This window comes from Pristis pectinata, chromosome 12, assembly GCF_009764475.1.
Source record: "Pristis pectinata isolate sPriPec2 chromosome 12, sPriPec2.1.pri, whole genome shotgun sequence".
In the NCBI taxonomy this organism is placed as follows: Eukaryota; Metazoa; Chordata; class Chondrichthyes; order Rhinopristiformes; family Pristidae; genus Pristis; species Pristis pectinata.
The window spans coordinates 4,153,960-4,167,554 of record NC_067416.1 but is presented as its reverse complement, the minus strand read 5'-3'; the positions used below and the strand labels follow the sequence as shown (position 1 = coordinate 4,167,554).

At 49.7% G+C, this 13,595-nt stretch overlaps 1 protein-coding gene across 1 annotated transcript in view; it reads left to right on the top strand.

The window, feature by feature from the left end:
- The window catches only part of ankrd2 (ankyrin repeat domain 2 (stretch responsive muscle)), a 31,633-nt gene extending 20,261 nt beyond the window's left edge, over positions 1-11,372 (top strand). Inside the window, exons 6-10 of the mRNA XM_052027676.1 lie at positions 1,611-1,709; positions 3,416-3,514; positions 4,999-5,097; positions 7,575-7,673; positions 10,280-11,372. Of these exons, the coding sequence (XP_051883636.1) occupies positions 1,611-1,709; positions 3,416-3,514; positions 4,999-5,097; positions 7,575-7,673; positions 10,280-10,354 (471 nt within the window). The 3' untranslated portion in view covers positions 10,355-11,372. The remainder of the gene's footprint in view (positions 1-1,610; positions 1,710-3,415; positions 3,515-4,998; positions 5,098-7,574; positions 7,674-10,279) is intronic.
- The last annotated feature ends 2,223 nt before the right edge of the window (positions 11,373-13,595 follow it).

The following is a 13,595-nucleotide window of genomic DNA, read 5'->3' as shown; positions in this document are numbered from 1 at the left end:
TGTGTTCCGTTCGAGCTGGCCCGCCGGGTTATCATCACGGGTGCCTCGGTGGCGGTGTGGAGCAGTGGGGCCCGTCCCACGCACCAGACGCAGGGCCACACGTGACTCCTGCCCCACGCCCAGTGCGTCGCTCTGAAGAGTGCGCTGGTGTGGTGGTTAACTTACGCAGCTGCCCCTCCCTCCTCACTGAGGGCCGGGAGTGAGGGAGTCACTCAGCAGTGGTGGCCCAGATAGGGGGCTGCTTCACTCCCCCCTCACTCCCAGACCATAGAACACAGAACAGTACAGCACAGGAACAGGCCCTTCGGCCCACAATGTCTGTGCTGAACACGATGCCAAATTAAACTAAATCCTTTCTACCTGCACATGATCCATATCTCTCCATTCCCTGAATGTTCATGTGTCTGTCTAACAGCCTCTTAAACCCCTCTATCGTATCTGCCTCCACGCCCACCCCTGGCAGCCCGTTCCAGGCACCCACCTCTCTCTGTGTAAAAAATTTGCCCGCACATCTCCATTAAACTTTCCCCCTCTCACCTTAAATGCATGTCCTCAAGTATTTGACATTTCTACCCTGGGAAGAAAATTCTGACTGCCTACCCTATCTATGCCTCTCATAATCTTATAATCTCAAAATCAGGTTTATTATCACTGACGTATGATGTGAAATCTGTTGTTTTGTGGCAGTAGTAACAGTGCAAGGCATAAAATCTATAAATTACAAAAAATAAATAGGAATAACAAGGTAGGGTTCATGGGTTCATGGACTGTTGATGGAGGGGAAGGAGCTATTTGTGAATCATTGATTGTGGGTCTTCAGGTTCCTGTACCTCTCTCAGGTCTCCCCTCAGCCTCTGACGCTCCAGAGAAAACAATCTAAGTTTGTCCAACCTCTCCTTGTAGCTCATGCCCCCTAATCCATGCAGCCTCCTGGTGAACCTCTGCTGATCGCAGGAGGATCCGCCCCATCACAGCCTGAATTCCCCCTCCTCTGGAGCAGGTCCCACCAGCAACCCCCAACTGCCCCTCATTGGTGGGGTGGGCTGACTCCCTGAAACCCCTACAGAGAAGAGATAGAAGGTGTATGAGGGAGAGAGAGAGAGAGGGAGGGAGTGAGGGAGAGAGAGAGTGTGAAGAGAGAGTTTTTGACCATCGATTCTAAACGTGAGTTCAAGATCCACCATAATTCAAATAATTAACTAAATCTGGACTTTAAAACCAAAGGCAAACTGAGTAATTGATCGACTACTGGATGGTTGTAAACATCTTCCTGCCTCGCCGATCTGCAGTCCTTACCCAGTCTGGTCCACATGTGACTCCTGACCCACCACTGGGGTTGATGTTCAACAGTGTCCTCAGCTCAGGGGTGATGAGGGATGGGCAATAAATGCTGGCGTTGCCAGTGAATCCACATCCCATGGGAGAGGAAATGAAAAGCTACATACCTGAAAAACGATTGTTACTGAGACCAGGGTCTGGCTGGGTACGGGCTCCATCAGTGTTGGTCGAGTATCTGCTGCTCTACACACTGAGGTGTTGTATGCATTGCCCCAATGCTGTGTGGCATCTCTAACTAACTGTATACTCATAATGTGTAATTTTCTCTTCAGTTTAAGCGGACTGCTCTGCATAGGGCCTCACTAGAAGGTCACACTGATATAGTCATCAAACTTCTGGAAGGAGGAGCAACAGTTGACTTCAGGGACAGGGTGAGTGTGACATTCCATGACTCCCTCTACACCGTCCCGTCACACACTCCCAGGGCAGGGACGGCACGGGTTAGATACAGAGTGAAGCTCCCTCTACACTGTCCCGTCACACACTCCCAGGGCAGGGGCCGCACGGGTTAGATACAGAGTGAAGCTCCCTCTACACCGTCCTGTCACACACTCCCAGGGCAGGGACAGTTAGATACAGAGTGAAGCTCCCTCTACACCGTCCCGTCACACACTCCCAGGGCAGGGACGGCACGGGTTAGATACAGAGTGAAGCTCCCTCTACACCGTCCCATCACACACTCCCAGGGCAGGGACAGTTAGATACAGAGTGAAGCTCCCTCTACACCGTCCCGTCACACACTCCCAGGGCAGGGACAGTTAGATACAGAGTGAAGCTCCCTCTACACCGTCCCGTCACACACTCCCAGGGCAGGGACGGCACGGGTTAGATACAGAGTGAAGCTCCCTCTACACCGTCCCATCACACACTCCCAGGGCAGGGACAGTTAGATACAGAGTGAAGCTCCCTCTACACCGTCCCGTCACACACTCCCAGGGCAGGGACGGCACGGGTTAGATACAGAGTGAAGCTCCCTCTACACCGTCCCATCACACACTCCCAGGGCAGGGACGGCACGGGTTAGATACAGAGTGAAGCTCCCTCTACACCGTCCCATCACACACTCCCAGGGCAGGGACAGTCCCATTGCATCTGTTCCACCACACTTTAGGCAGTGTGCTCCGAATCACAGTGCAGAAGCAGCCATTCTCTTCCCGTCCCCTCTGGCTCTTTCACCGATCACTTTACGACACTTAGTACGGGTTTGATCATCTCTACAGCATGTTCTCTGCACTGAGGAGAATTCTGTCCCCACTCCAGCTCCCAGTGATCTCATTGGTGGGGTAATAGATGGACAATTCCACCCATCCTCTTCTGGGTGGCCTCTTCCCCTTTGTCTCTTGTTACTGTTATAAAACTTGACTCAATAGTGATCCAACCCCACACACACACGCGCACACACACACTCTCACACACACACACACACACACACTCACACACACAACACACACACACTCACACACACTCACACACACACACACTCACACACACACTCACACACACACAACACACACACTCACACACACACACTCACACACACACAACACACACACACAACACACACATACACACAAACAGAAACACACACACCACACACTCACACACACACAACGCACACACACACACAACACACACACACACTCACACACACACACACACTCACACACACACAACACACACACACACACTCACACACACACACACACACTCACGCACACACACACACACAACACACACACACACACACACACACACACACACACACACACACACACACAACAATGCAATAAGAACAGAAATTGCTGGGAATACTCAGGGAGAAACAGTGAACGTTTCAGGTCCGGGGCCGTGGGTTCTGACAAAGGGTCCCAGACCTGAAACGTTCACTCTGTTCCTCTCCCCACAGATGCTGCCTGACCTGCTGAGTGTTCCAAGCAGTTTCATTTTTTATTTCAGACTTGCAACATCTGCAGTATTTTGCTTTCACCCAACAATGCTGATGGGCTAGTTCCCACCCAGGGGCTAGCCCACCAAGTGGTGCCAGAGCGGTCTCCTGACTTCCTACCTCTCCTTCCAGCTCGACTGCACGGCTGTTCACTGGGCCTGTCGAGGAGGGAGACTGGAGGTGCTGAAGATTCTGCGTGAAAAAGGGGCCTCGGTGAACGTCCATGACAAGGTGAGAGTTGGCGGGTCTCTAACGGACCGGGGCAGTGGGGTACGGGTGGTTCTTCAGGTCCAAGGTCAGCACTATGGTGGTCAGTCACTACTGGGGGTGACACTGTCGGGTAAGGAGGTGTGTACATTCTGTCAGGATCCTGTCCTTTGTTGTTGTTGTTGTGTGTGTGTGTGTGTGTGTGTGTGTGTGTGTGTGTGTGTGTGTGTGTGTGTGTGTGTGAGAGAGAGAGCAAGAGAGAGAGTGTGAATGTATCTGTGTGTGTGTGAGTGTGAGAGTGAGTGTCTGTGTCTATGTGAGTGTGAGAGTGTGTGTGTGCGTGAGTGTGTGTATGATAGTGTGTGTGAGTGTGTGTGAGACAGAGTGTGTGAGTGTGTGAATGTGTGTGTGTCTATGTGGGTGTGAGAGTGTGTGTGAGAGTGTGTGTGAGAGTGTGTGTGAGAGAGTGTGTGCGTGTGTATGTGTGTGTGTGCATGTGTGTGTGGTGTGTGAGTGTGTGTGTGGCTGTGTGTATGTGTGTCTGTGCATGCCTGGAACTAAATGTGCTAAAAGTCTGAGTGTGTTTTTGTATACTTGCTTTGGAGTCTCCAAAATGAATTTACTTGATTAATTCCTGCGAAGAGGTGTTTGAGTTCTGAGGCGAGATTGAAGATGTTTGATCTGCCTTCAGAAGAGTGAGGGGTAATCTCAGGGTACTGAGCTTGTTAGTGTGGATGACGAGAGGTTGTTGCTTCTCGATGGAGAGCCAGACCAAGAGGCTCAGGATTCAGCACCGAGCTGAGGGGAGATTTCTCAACACAGAGAGCCGTAAGTCTTTGGACCCAGGGCCAGGGCACTGAGTCATGGAGTTACTCAGCCTGAGGCGGACAGACGGTGAGGTACGAAGGGGGCAAGAGGAGAGGGGCACAGGGTAGTGATGTGAACCTGAGGCACAGCAAGATGGACACAGACCACCTCCCCCCCCCCCCCGACACACATAGACAGACATTTGCCCGCTTTTGGCCCTTTCCTATCCATACAGTTACATGTGTTTTGTTCTAATTGTGTTCTTCCTTGTAAAAATTATGTATAATTTATGTTTAAGTTATGTTTTTCTTGTGAATGTTGTGCCTCTAATGCTATGTGCCTGTGAGTAAGTTTTTCATTGCACCTGTGCACACATGGACTTGTGCAGATGACAATAAACTCGACTTTGGCTTTGACTTTGAGCTTCTAACGCAGTGAAGCTTTGGGACCTGGAACGTGTAAGGTCAAAGGAAGGAGGTAACAGCAAGCTTCAAAAAGATAAAGAACAGCAGTGGACGTGGGGAAGGTGGGGGAGGGTGGGGAGAGTGGGACCAATGGATCGCTCTTCCCAAAAAGCTAGCACAGGCGCAATGGCCCTAATGGTCTCCGGCCATATGATTGTAGTAGGGATTGGTGAGGATGAAACTTGTGGGATGTTCGTTTGGTGCCTACGATTTAATTGGGAATTCCTTGGATTACAGCTGCTCAGTACTCCGCTACACGTTGCTACGCGGACTGGCCACGTCGAGTGTGTGGAGTATCTCATCGTCTGTGGCATCGATATCAACGCCAAGGACCGGGTAAAGTGAACCTTCTCTCCACATGCTGCAGCCTCACAATCCACCCTCAGACAGAGGGAGCTTCAGAGATGTCTGCTCTGGCACTGGTCAGTGCTTGCTCTCCACACTGAACCTGGCCTAGAACCACCCCCCCCCCCAGACCTCCAGCCGCGTCTCCTGAAGATCAGCTGGTCAAGGCGCTGAGCATCTGAGCCACAATGCAAGGGCAGCCATTGGGTGACCTCAGCTTTTGAAGTAATACAGTCCACCAGTCCCAGCAGCTCAACGAGTCGGTCCCTAACTTCCGATCAGCATCCAGTGATCCATACGCTCACGCTGACCCTCTGATGACCAATTGACCCTGTGATTATCCCTCTCCCATTGACCCAATGACCACTGCAAATGATGGCTCCAATCCTATTGCCCATGTGATGTCACCACGACCATTGACCAAGAGTTTCCCAACACCCATTGACGCTGGGAATAACCTCACTCATGACTGCACTCCCATTGGCTCTTTGGAAAAGGGTTTTCCCCAACAAGATGAAGCAGTAGAAGGTGAAAGTGCCTCTGGAAAGAGAAAGGAGTCCCATGCGATCCACGGTGATCTGGTCAATTGGGGCCAAAATTGGCTTGGTCAGAGAAGTGCCAGAGGTTGTTTTTCTAACTGGACGTCTGTGACCAGTGGTGTTCCACAGGGATCAGTGCTGGGACCTCTGTTGTTTGTAATATCTATATTAATGATTTGGATGAAAATGTAGGTGGTCTGATTAGTAAGTTTGCAGCTGATGACAGTTGGCAGAGTTGTGGATAGTGAGGAAGGTTGGAAATTTGAGCAGTTGGAAATTTGGGCAGAGAAGTGGCGGATGGAGTTTCATCTGAGGGAACTCGGCCTTTTCTCCTTGGAGCGATGGAGGATGAGGGGGGACCTGATAGAGGTGTATAAGGTGATGAGAGGCATTGATCGGGTAGATAGTCAGAGGCTTTTCCCCAGGGCTGAAATGGTTGCCACAAGAGGACACAGGTTTAAGGCGCTGGGGAGTAGGTACAGAGGAGATGTCAGGGGTAAGTTTTTTACTCAGAGAGTGGTGAGTGTGTGGAATGGGCTGCCGGCAACAGTGGTGGAGGCGGATACGATAGGGTCTTTTAAGAGACGTTTGGGTAGGTACATGCAGCTTAGAAAAATAGAGGGCTATGGGTAAGCCTAGTAATCTCTAAGGTAGGGACATGTTCGGCACAACTTTGTGGGCTGAAGGGCCTGTATGCGCTGCAGGTTTTCCATGTTTCTGAGTGTGAGGTGATACGTTTTGGGAGGCCAAATGAAAGAGGAAAGTACACAGTAAATGGCAGGACTATTAGGAGTATAGATGTACAGAGGGATCTTGAGGTGCAAGTTCATAGCTCCCTGAACGTGGCAACACAAGTGGATAGGGCGGTGAAGAAGGCGTACGGCACGCTTGCCTTCATCAATCGGGGCATTGAGTATAAGAGTCAGGAAGTCATGTTGCAGCTGTATAAAACTTTGGTTTGGCCACATTGGGAGTATTGTGTGCAGTTCTGGTTGCCCCATTACAGGAAGGATGTGGAAGTTCACCAGGATGTTGCCTGGATTGGAGTATATGAGCTATAAGGAGAGGTTGGACAAACTTGGGCTGTTTTCTCTGGAGCGTCGGAGGCTGAGTTTATAAAATTATGAGAGAGGTAGATAGGGTAGGTGGGGTCTTTTTCGCAGCGTAGAAATGTCAAATATTAGAGGGTACAGCTTTAAGATGAGAAGGGAAAGTTTAAAGGAGATGTGCGGGGCAATTTTTTTACACAGAGAGCAGTGGGTGCCTGGAACGGGCTGCCAGGGGTGGTGGTAGAAGATACGATAGAGGCATTTAAGAGGCATTTAGACCAGCATGAGAACAGGCTGGGAACAGAAGGACGTGGACCATGTGCAGGCAGATGAAATTAGTTTAAATTGGCATCATGGTCAGCCCAGACATGGTGGGCCGAAGGGCCTGTTCCTGTGCTGTACTGTTCTGTGTTCTATGTAGAGCTTTGTGTTCTATTTGAGACCACCTTTGGAAGTGAGAAGCAGAAGGGAAACCATCATTCATCGGAGGGGGAACCACACAGAGAGAATGAAAGATAGATCAGAGGTTTCAGAGAATTCCACAGAAACAGATGATTTGACCCACCTGGAACTAATGCCTTGCTCTAGCCACCACCAACACTGCCCTCCTTTCTGTGCCTTGCCACCTCTGTCCTTCACTGAACACAGGTAGCAGTGATTTAAAATCTGCTTCAACCTCCCCACGTGGCAGTGAGATCCAAAAACCGTGTCTCTTCCATTGCCAACAACCTGTAGAGACCGGGATGGGGAGCCGGTGGGTGAAGTGTGCAGAGCAGGGCTCACCGACAGCTGGAGGTAAAGGTGCAACAAAGAGCCCAGCTCTGGAATGGAAGGAGGTGAGGCAGAAGGTTCTGACTGATGTTTGTGCTCCGTCCTGCAGGAGGGGGACACTGCACTGCATGACGCTGTCCGACTTAGCCGCTACAAGATAACCAAACTGCTCATTTTGCAAGGGGCCGACTTGAGGACCAAGAACATGGTAAGTATTTCTGAGAAGTTTCAGAGCCCAGTGATGGACATAGTGGTATTGGTATTGGTTTATTATTGTCACTTGTACCGAGGTACAGTGAAAAACTTGTCTTGCATACCGATCGTACAGGTCAATTCATTACACAGTGCAGTTACATTGAGTTAATACAGAGTGCATTGAGGTAGTACAGGTAAAAACAATAACAGTACAAAGTGTCACAGCTACAGACGAAGTGCAGCGCAGGTAGACAATAAGGTGCAAGGTCTCAACAAAGTAGATCGTGAGGTCAAGAGTCCATCTCATCATATAAGGGAACCATTCAATAGTCTTATCAGTGTGGGATAGAAGCTGTCCTTGAGCCTGGTGGTACGTGCCCTCAGGCTCCTGTATCTTCTGTCTGATGGACAGGGGAGAAGAGAGAATGACCTGGGTGGGTGGGGTCTTTGATTATGCTGGCTGCTTCACCAAAGCAGTGAGAGGTATAGACAGAGTCCAAGGAGGGGAGGCTGGTGTCCGTGATGCACTGGAGAATCCCTGAGAACTCCGGAGATGTCGGTGTAAATCAGAGGAAAAGGGTTTGCCGACATCGAGCTATGTCACGGGAAAGGGAGGATTGAGTTTCCATAGTTCTGAGACCAGCTAAAACAGGCTCAGAGAGGTTTCATTTCACTCAGTGGACTGTGGGAACCAAGAGAGGACACGTTGGCCACAACAGTTTTTGGCGAATGGTCCCACCACTGCCAATGAAGTAAGTCTTGCCCATTCCTCGGCCTCCCCTAAACCTTAGGGTCCCGGGAGTTGGTATGAGGAGTGGTGAAGCATCAGTTCTGCCAGGTGGTGGTCTCACCTGCCAACAACCTGCGGGGCATGAGGTGGACCTGGTGGGATGTATGAAAGGTCCAATGGAGGTTTCACTCAGAGGTCAGAGCGTGCAATGTTGCTCGATGAAGATCGGTGCACATTTTCCTACCTGGCTACACTTTAAAGAGTTGACCAGGAAACATCTGGTGAAGCCAAGACAAGGGCAGAGTTGGTTCATCAGAACAATCCCTGGTCTAAGTCATGAGGAGAGCGAAGGGGAAGAGATGATTTCAGACTCGTTTGCCAAGCCGATGGAACAAACCTATTTCTACTTGTTGGGACATCGAACAATGGGGACACTGTCGACACATTAAAGACAAGAGCTCTCAGTGAAGCAGGAATCATTATTACACATTGAGATCTGGAACTTCTTCCTGAAAAGGGGAACTTTTATTTTTACTATTAATTCATTAGTGGGGATTGCTTGTCACTGACAAAGCAGCATTTATTGTGCCTCCCTCGTTCAGAATCAGAATCAGAATCAGGTTTATCATCACTGGCTTATATGATGTGAAATTTGTTCTGCGGCAGCAGTACAGTGCAAAGACATTAAAAATTACTGTAAATTACAAAATAATTAAATAGTACAAAGAAAAGGAATAACGAGGTAGTGTTCATGGGTTCATGGACCGTTCAGAAATCTGATGGCGGAGGGGAAGAAGCTGTTCCTGAATCATTGAGTGTGGGTCTTCAGGCTCCTGTACCTCCTCCCCGATGGTAGTAACGAGAAGAGGGCATGTCCTGGATGGTGAGGGTCCTTATTGATGGATGCCGCCTTCTTGAGGCATCGCCGCTTGAAGATGTCCTCGATGGTGGGGAGGGTTGTGCCCGTAATGGAGCTGGCTGAGTCTACAACCCTCTGCAGCCTCTTGCAGTCCTGTGCATTGGAGACTGCATACCAGGCAGTGATGCAACCAGTCAGAATGCTCTCCACCATACGTCTGTCGAAATTTGCAAGAGTCTTCGGTGACGTTCCCACTGCTGTCTGTAAGGAGTTTGTACATTCTCTCCGTGTGTCTGCATGGGTTTCCTCCCACATTCCAAAGACGTACTGGTTAGGAAGTTGTGGGCATGCTATGTTGGCGCCGGAAGTGTGGCGACACCTGCGGGCTGCCCCCAGCACGTTCTCAGTAATGCAAAAAGATGCATTTCACTGAGTGTTTCGATGTGACTAATAAATAAATATCTATATCTCTCTATCTAAATCCCCTCAAACTCCTAACGAAGTAGAGCTGCTGGCATGCCTTCTTCAATGTGTTGGGTCCAGAAGTCTAGTTTAGTTCTATTCTAGTTGCCCCAGAGCTTCGGAGATTGTTTAAAGTCAACCACATTAGTGGGTCTGGAATCATTTCCAGAGAGCTATCGATCAGGAGCCATGCTGGAGATCAGTGTGCAGAAATAAAACTGCATTTCTGTGGCAATCCAGTAGTTTCATGGTCAACATTTACTGACAATATCTTTTCCTTTATATTCCCAATTTGTATTCCACAGCTACCATGGCTGGATTCCACCTCACGTCTCTGGATTAATGGTCTGAAGCTCTAAAACAATCATATAACTGCTATGCTACTGTACCCCTGGTTAACCAGAGGTATTGAAGGAAATGGGGGAAAAAATGGGTGGATGCAGGCTACAGACTAGCCATAGCATTGAATGATGGAATGTCTTTGAGGGGCCGAGTGGCCTCCTACTGTCCCTGTGTTCCAGTGGACATGTCTCTCAGGCTTACCGATATCTGTGTTTCTTTTATTCAGGAGGGGAAGACTCCGATTGACCTGGTACAGCAGTGGCAACTTGAAACTAAAGACGCCCTTGCTCACGCGAACTAACATTTGCTAGCAGAATGTTCCTGGAACAGCTTAGCCAGAAAACTTGGACTGTATACTGAATCTTGTTTCCACCAATGAGCGAAGCTCACATATCATGTTACATTTGCGTTGAACTCTGCCAAACACAGAAGCCCCTTGTAAAATGTTTAGCCACTGCTGACTGGGTTTGTGAGATCGGGAGAGGTTGTTGGGGTGTGGCATTAAGAGGACACAGAAACAAATTAATGCTTTTAAGAGTAATAAAGAAATTTGCACAAGGGACACAGTGGCGCGGTGGGTAGAGCCGCTGCCTCACATCTCCAGGGACCCGGTTTCAATCCCGACCTCCGGCACTGTCTGTGTGGAGTTTGCACGTTCTCCCTGTGGACTGAGTGGGTTTCTCCCGGGGGCTCCGGTTTCCTCCCACATCCCCAAGACATGTAAGTTGGTAGGTTAATTGATCACTGTAAATTGCCCCTGGTGTGTAGGGTAAGGGGTAGAATCTGGGGGGGAGGGAAGTTGATGGGAATGTGGGGAGAATAAAATGGGGTCGGTGTAAATGGGTGGTTGATGGTCGACATGCACTGGATGGGCCGAAGGGCCTGCTTCCATGCTGTATGACTCCATAATTATACAGCAGTGGGGAACAAATGGTTGCAACGAGCAAGTGAGGCTTCTGAGAGTTAACATTAGGACATAGTGGTGCATAAAAAGTCAATCCACCAAAATACTATCATGATTTAATGGATTAAATTGTGAAGAGAGGTTGCATAAATTTGGTTCAAGCTTCCTTGAGGACGTGAGCACACAGGGAGTTGCTATGACTGATTCTCTACCTCAATGGAGACCTGGTTCCATTCATATCGCTGCAGCCCAAAATGGATCCATTTCAGCTCTGAATACGTTCAACATCTGATCATCCTCAGAATCCTGTTCATTAACAATCCTCGTAGTGAAGACATTTCTTCTCTCATTGCTAAAGGTCTGACCCTGTCCCGAGTCTACAAGTCCTTATTCCACAGTGTACACTCCGTCTCCATTGATGATTAAACACACGCCTTGCTGCTCAATAGAATGGTACCACGGCTGCTTTATTGTCTAGTCTTGCACATGCTCTCAATCGCTGCACATGTTCCAACCTACACGTTTTTAAAAGGGAAATGCATGGTTGGTACTTCTAAATCGCTCCCGGTGCAGCCCCCTGTACGTCGGTGAGACCCGACGCAGATTGGGCGATCACTTCATCGAGCACCTTCACTCCATCTGCCGCAACAGCCGGGATCTCCCGGTGGCCGCCCACTTCAATCCCACATCCCACTCCCACACTGACATGTCCATCCACGGCCTCCTCTGCTGCCACATTGAGGCCAGACGCAGGTTGGAGGAACAACACCTTATATTCCGCCTTGGTCGTCTCCAACCTGACTGAATCGATTTCTCTCATTCCCGGTAACCCCTCCCCTTTTACTCCCCCTTCTCTCCCCTTCCTATGGTTTTCCCTCATTCCCCTCACCTCTTCCCTTTCCCCTGCCCTGCGCTCATGACCTGCCCAGTACCTCCCTCCTATTCTCCTTTATTCCATTGTCTAATGTCCACCGCTACTGGATTCCTTCTTCATCAGCCCTTTGCCTCTTTCACCTGTCACCTCCCCCCTCCCCCCCCCTACCTACCTACCTTCCCCTTCTCACCTAGACTCACCTGTCACCTGCCTGCGTGCGCTCCTCCCCCTCCCCCACCTTCTTAGTCTGGCTTCTGCCCTCTTCCTTTCCAGTCCTGATGAAGGGTCTCGACCCAAAACGTCGACTGTTTACTTCCCTCCGCAGATGCTGCCTGACCTTACAGAATGCAGAATAAAGTGTTACAGTTACAGAGAAAGTGCAGTGCAGGCAGACAATAAGGTGCAAGGGCCACGATGGGGTAGATTGTGAGGTCAAGAGTCCACCTTATCGTACTAGGGAACTGTTCAAGAGTCTTATAACAGCGGGATAGAAGCTGTCCCTGAGCCTGGTGGTATGTGCTTTCAGGCTTTTGTATCTTCTGCCCGATGGGAGGGGTCTTTGAATGGCCATTGTAAGTTACCCCTCGAGTGTGGGTGAGGGGTAGAATCTGGGGGGAGTTGTTGAGACTGTGGGGAGAATAAAATGGTGTAGGATTGGTGTAAATGGGTGGTTGATGGCCGGCATTGACTTGATGGGCTGAAGGGTCTGATTCCATGCTGTATCTCTCTATGACTCTGTATGTCCTCCAAAAGCAAAATACTGCAGATGTAGGAGATCTGAAATCTAAACAGAAAGTTGCTGAAACCACTGAGACCAGGGGCTGGCGAGAGGGGAGCAGATTTTATGTTCCTGGTCCGTTTCCTATCATCAGATGGCAGCTCAGCAGTGCTGAGGAAAGCCTGTCGACCTGAGACATCAACTTTGTCTCCCTCACCACAGACGCTGCCCGACCTGCCCAGCCATTCCAACAACATGTCCTCCCTGTATACAATCACACCCACTGGCAGTTAACCTCACAGTGTCTCCGAACCCCACACCCTGCCCTCCAGTAACAGTGACAGGTGGTGCTAGTGGGTTAGTAGTCAACGGTATGCTCGGGGTTAGTGCTGGGGTTGGTGATAAAGGATGTGACAAGGCTGGGGCTTTGGCTATGGTTAAACAGACATTCGTTAGGGTTTGTAGTTAGGATCTGTGTTTAGGATTAGTGTTTAGGAATGTGGTTAACGGTTTGAGGACCAGTTTACAGCTGGTTAAGGTAATGTTGGCCTTTATTGCAAGAGGTATGGTTGAATATAGTGATAAAGGGTTGTGGTTAAAGTTAGGGTTGGTTAAGTCTAGTGGTAAGGGGCTGTTAATAAAGTTAGTGCTGGTTAAGGCTATTGGTAAATCAAATTGGTTAAAGTTAGGGGTTGAGATGGGTTAGAGTTGGTGTTTGAGTGGTTTAGAGTAATTGTTCTGGATTCAATGCATTGGGAATGCCAATAAACAGTGCCACTGAATGAGTTTTGTCATAGAAAGATTGCAGCACAGAAGAGAGGCCAATCGGTCCATTGAGTCTGCTCCAGTTCTCCACCAGGGCAACTCACTCGTTCAACACCCGGCGCTTCCTCAGCCTCCAAAGCTACAGAAACGCAGTGTAACATCTCCCAGAGTCACGTCACAGCGTCGTGATGCTCCTCTCTCCACCTGCAGTGTGAGGCGGCGCTTCCCCCGCAGCCCACCGGACGGCGCAATTGCGCCGCCCAAACTTCGTCCCAAACATT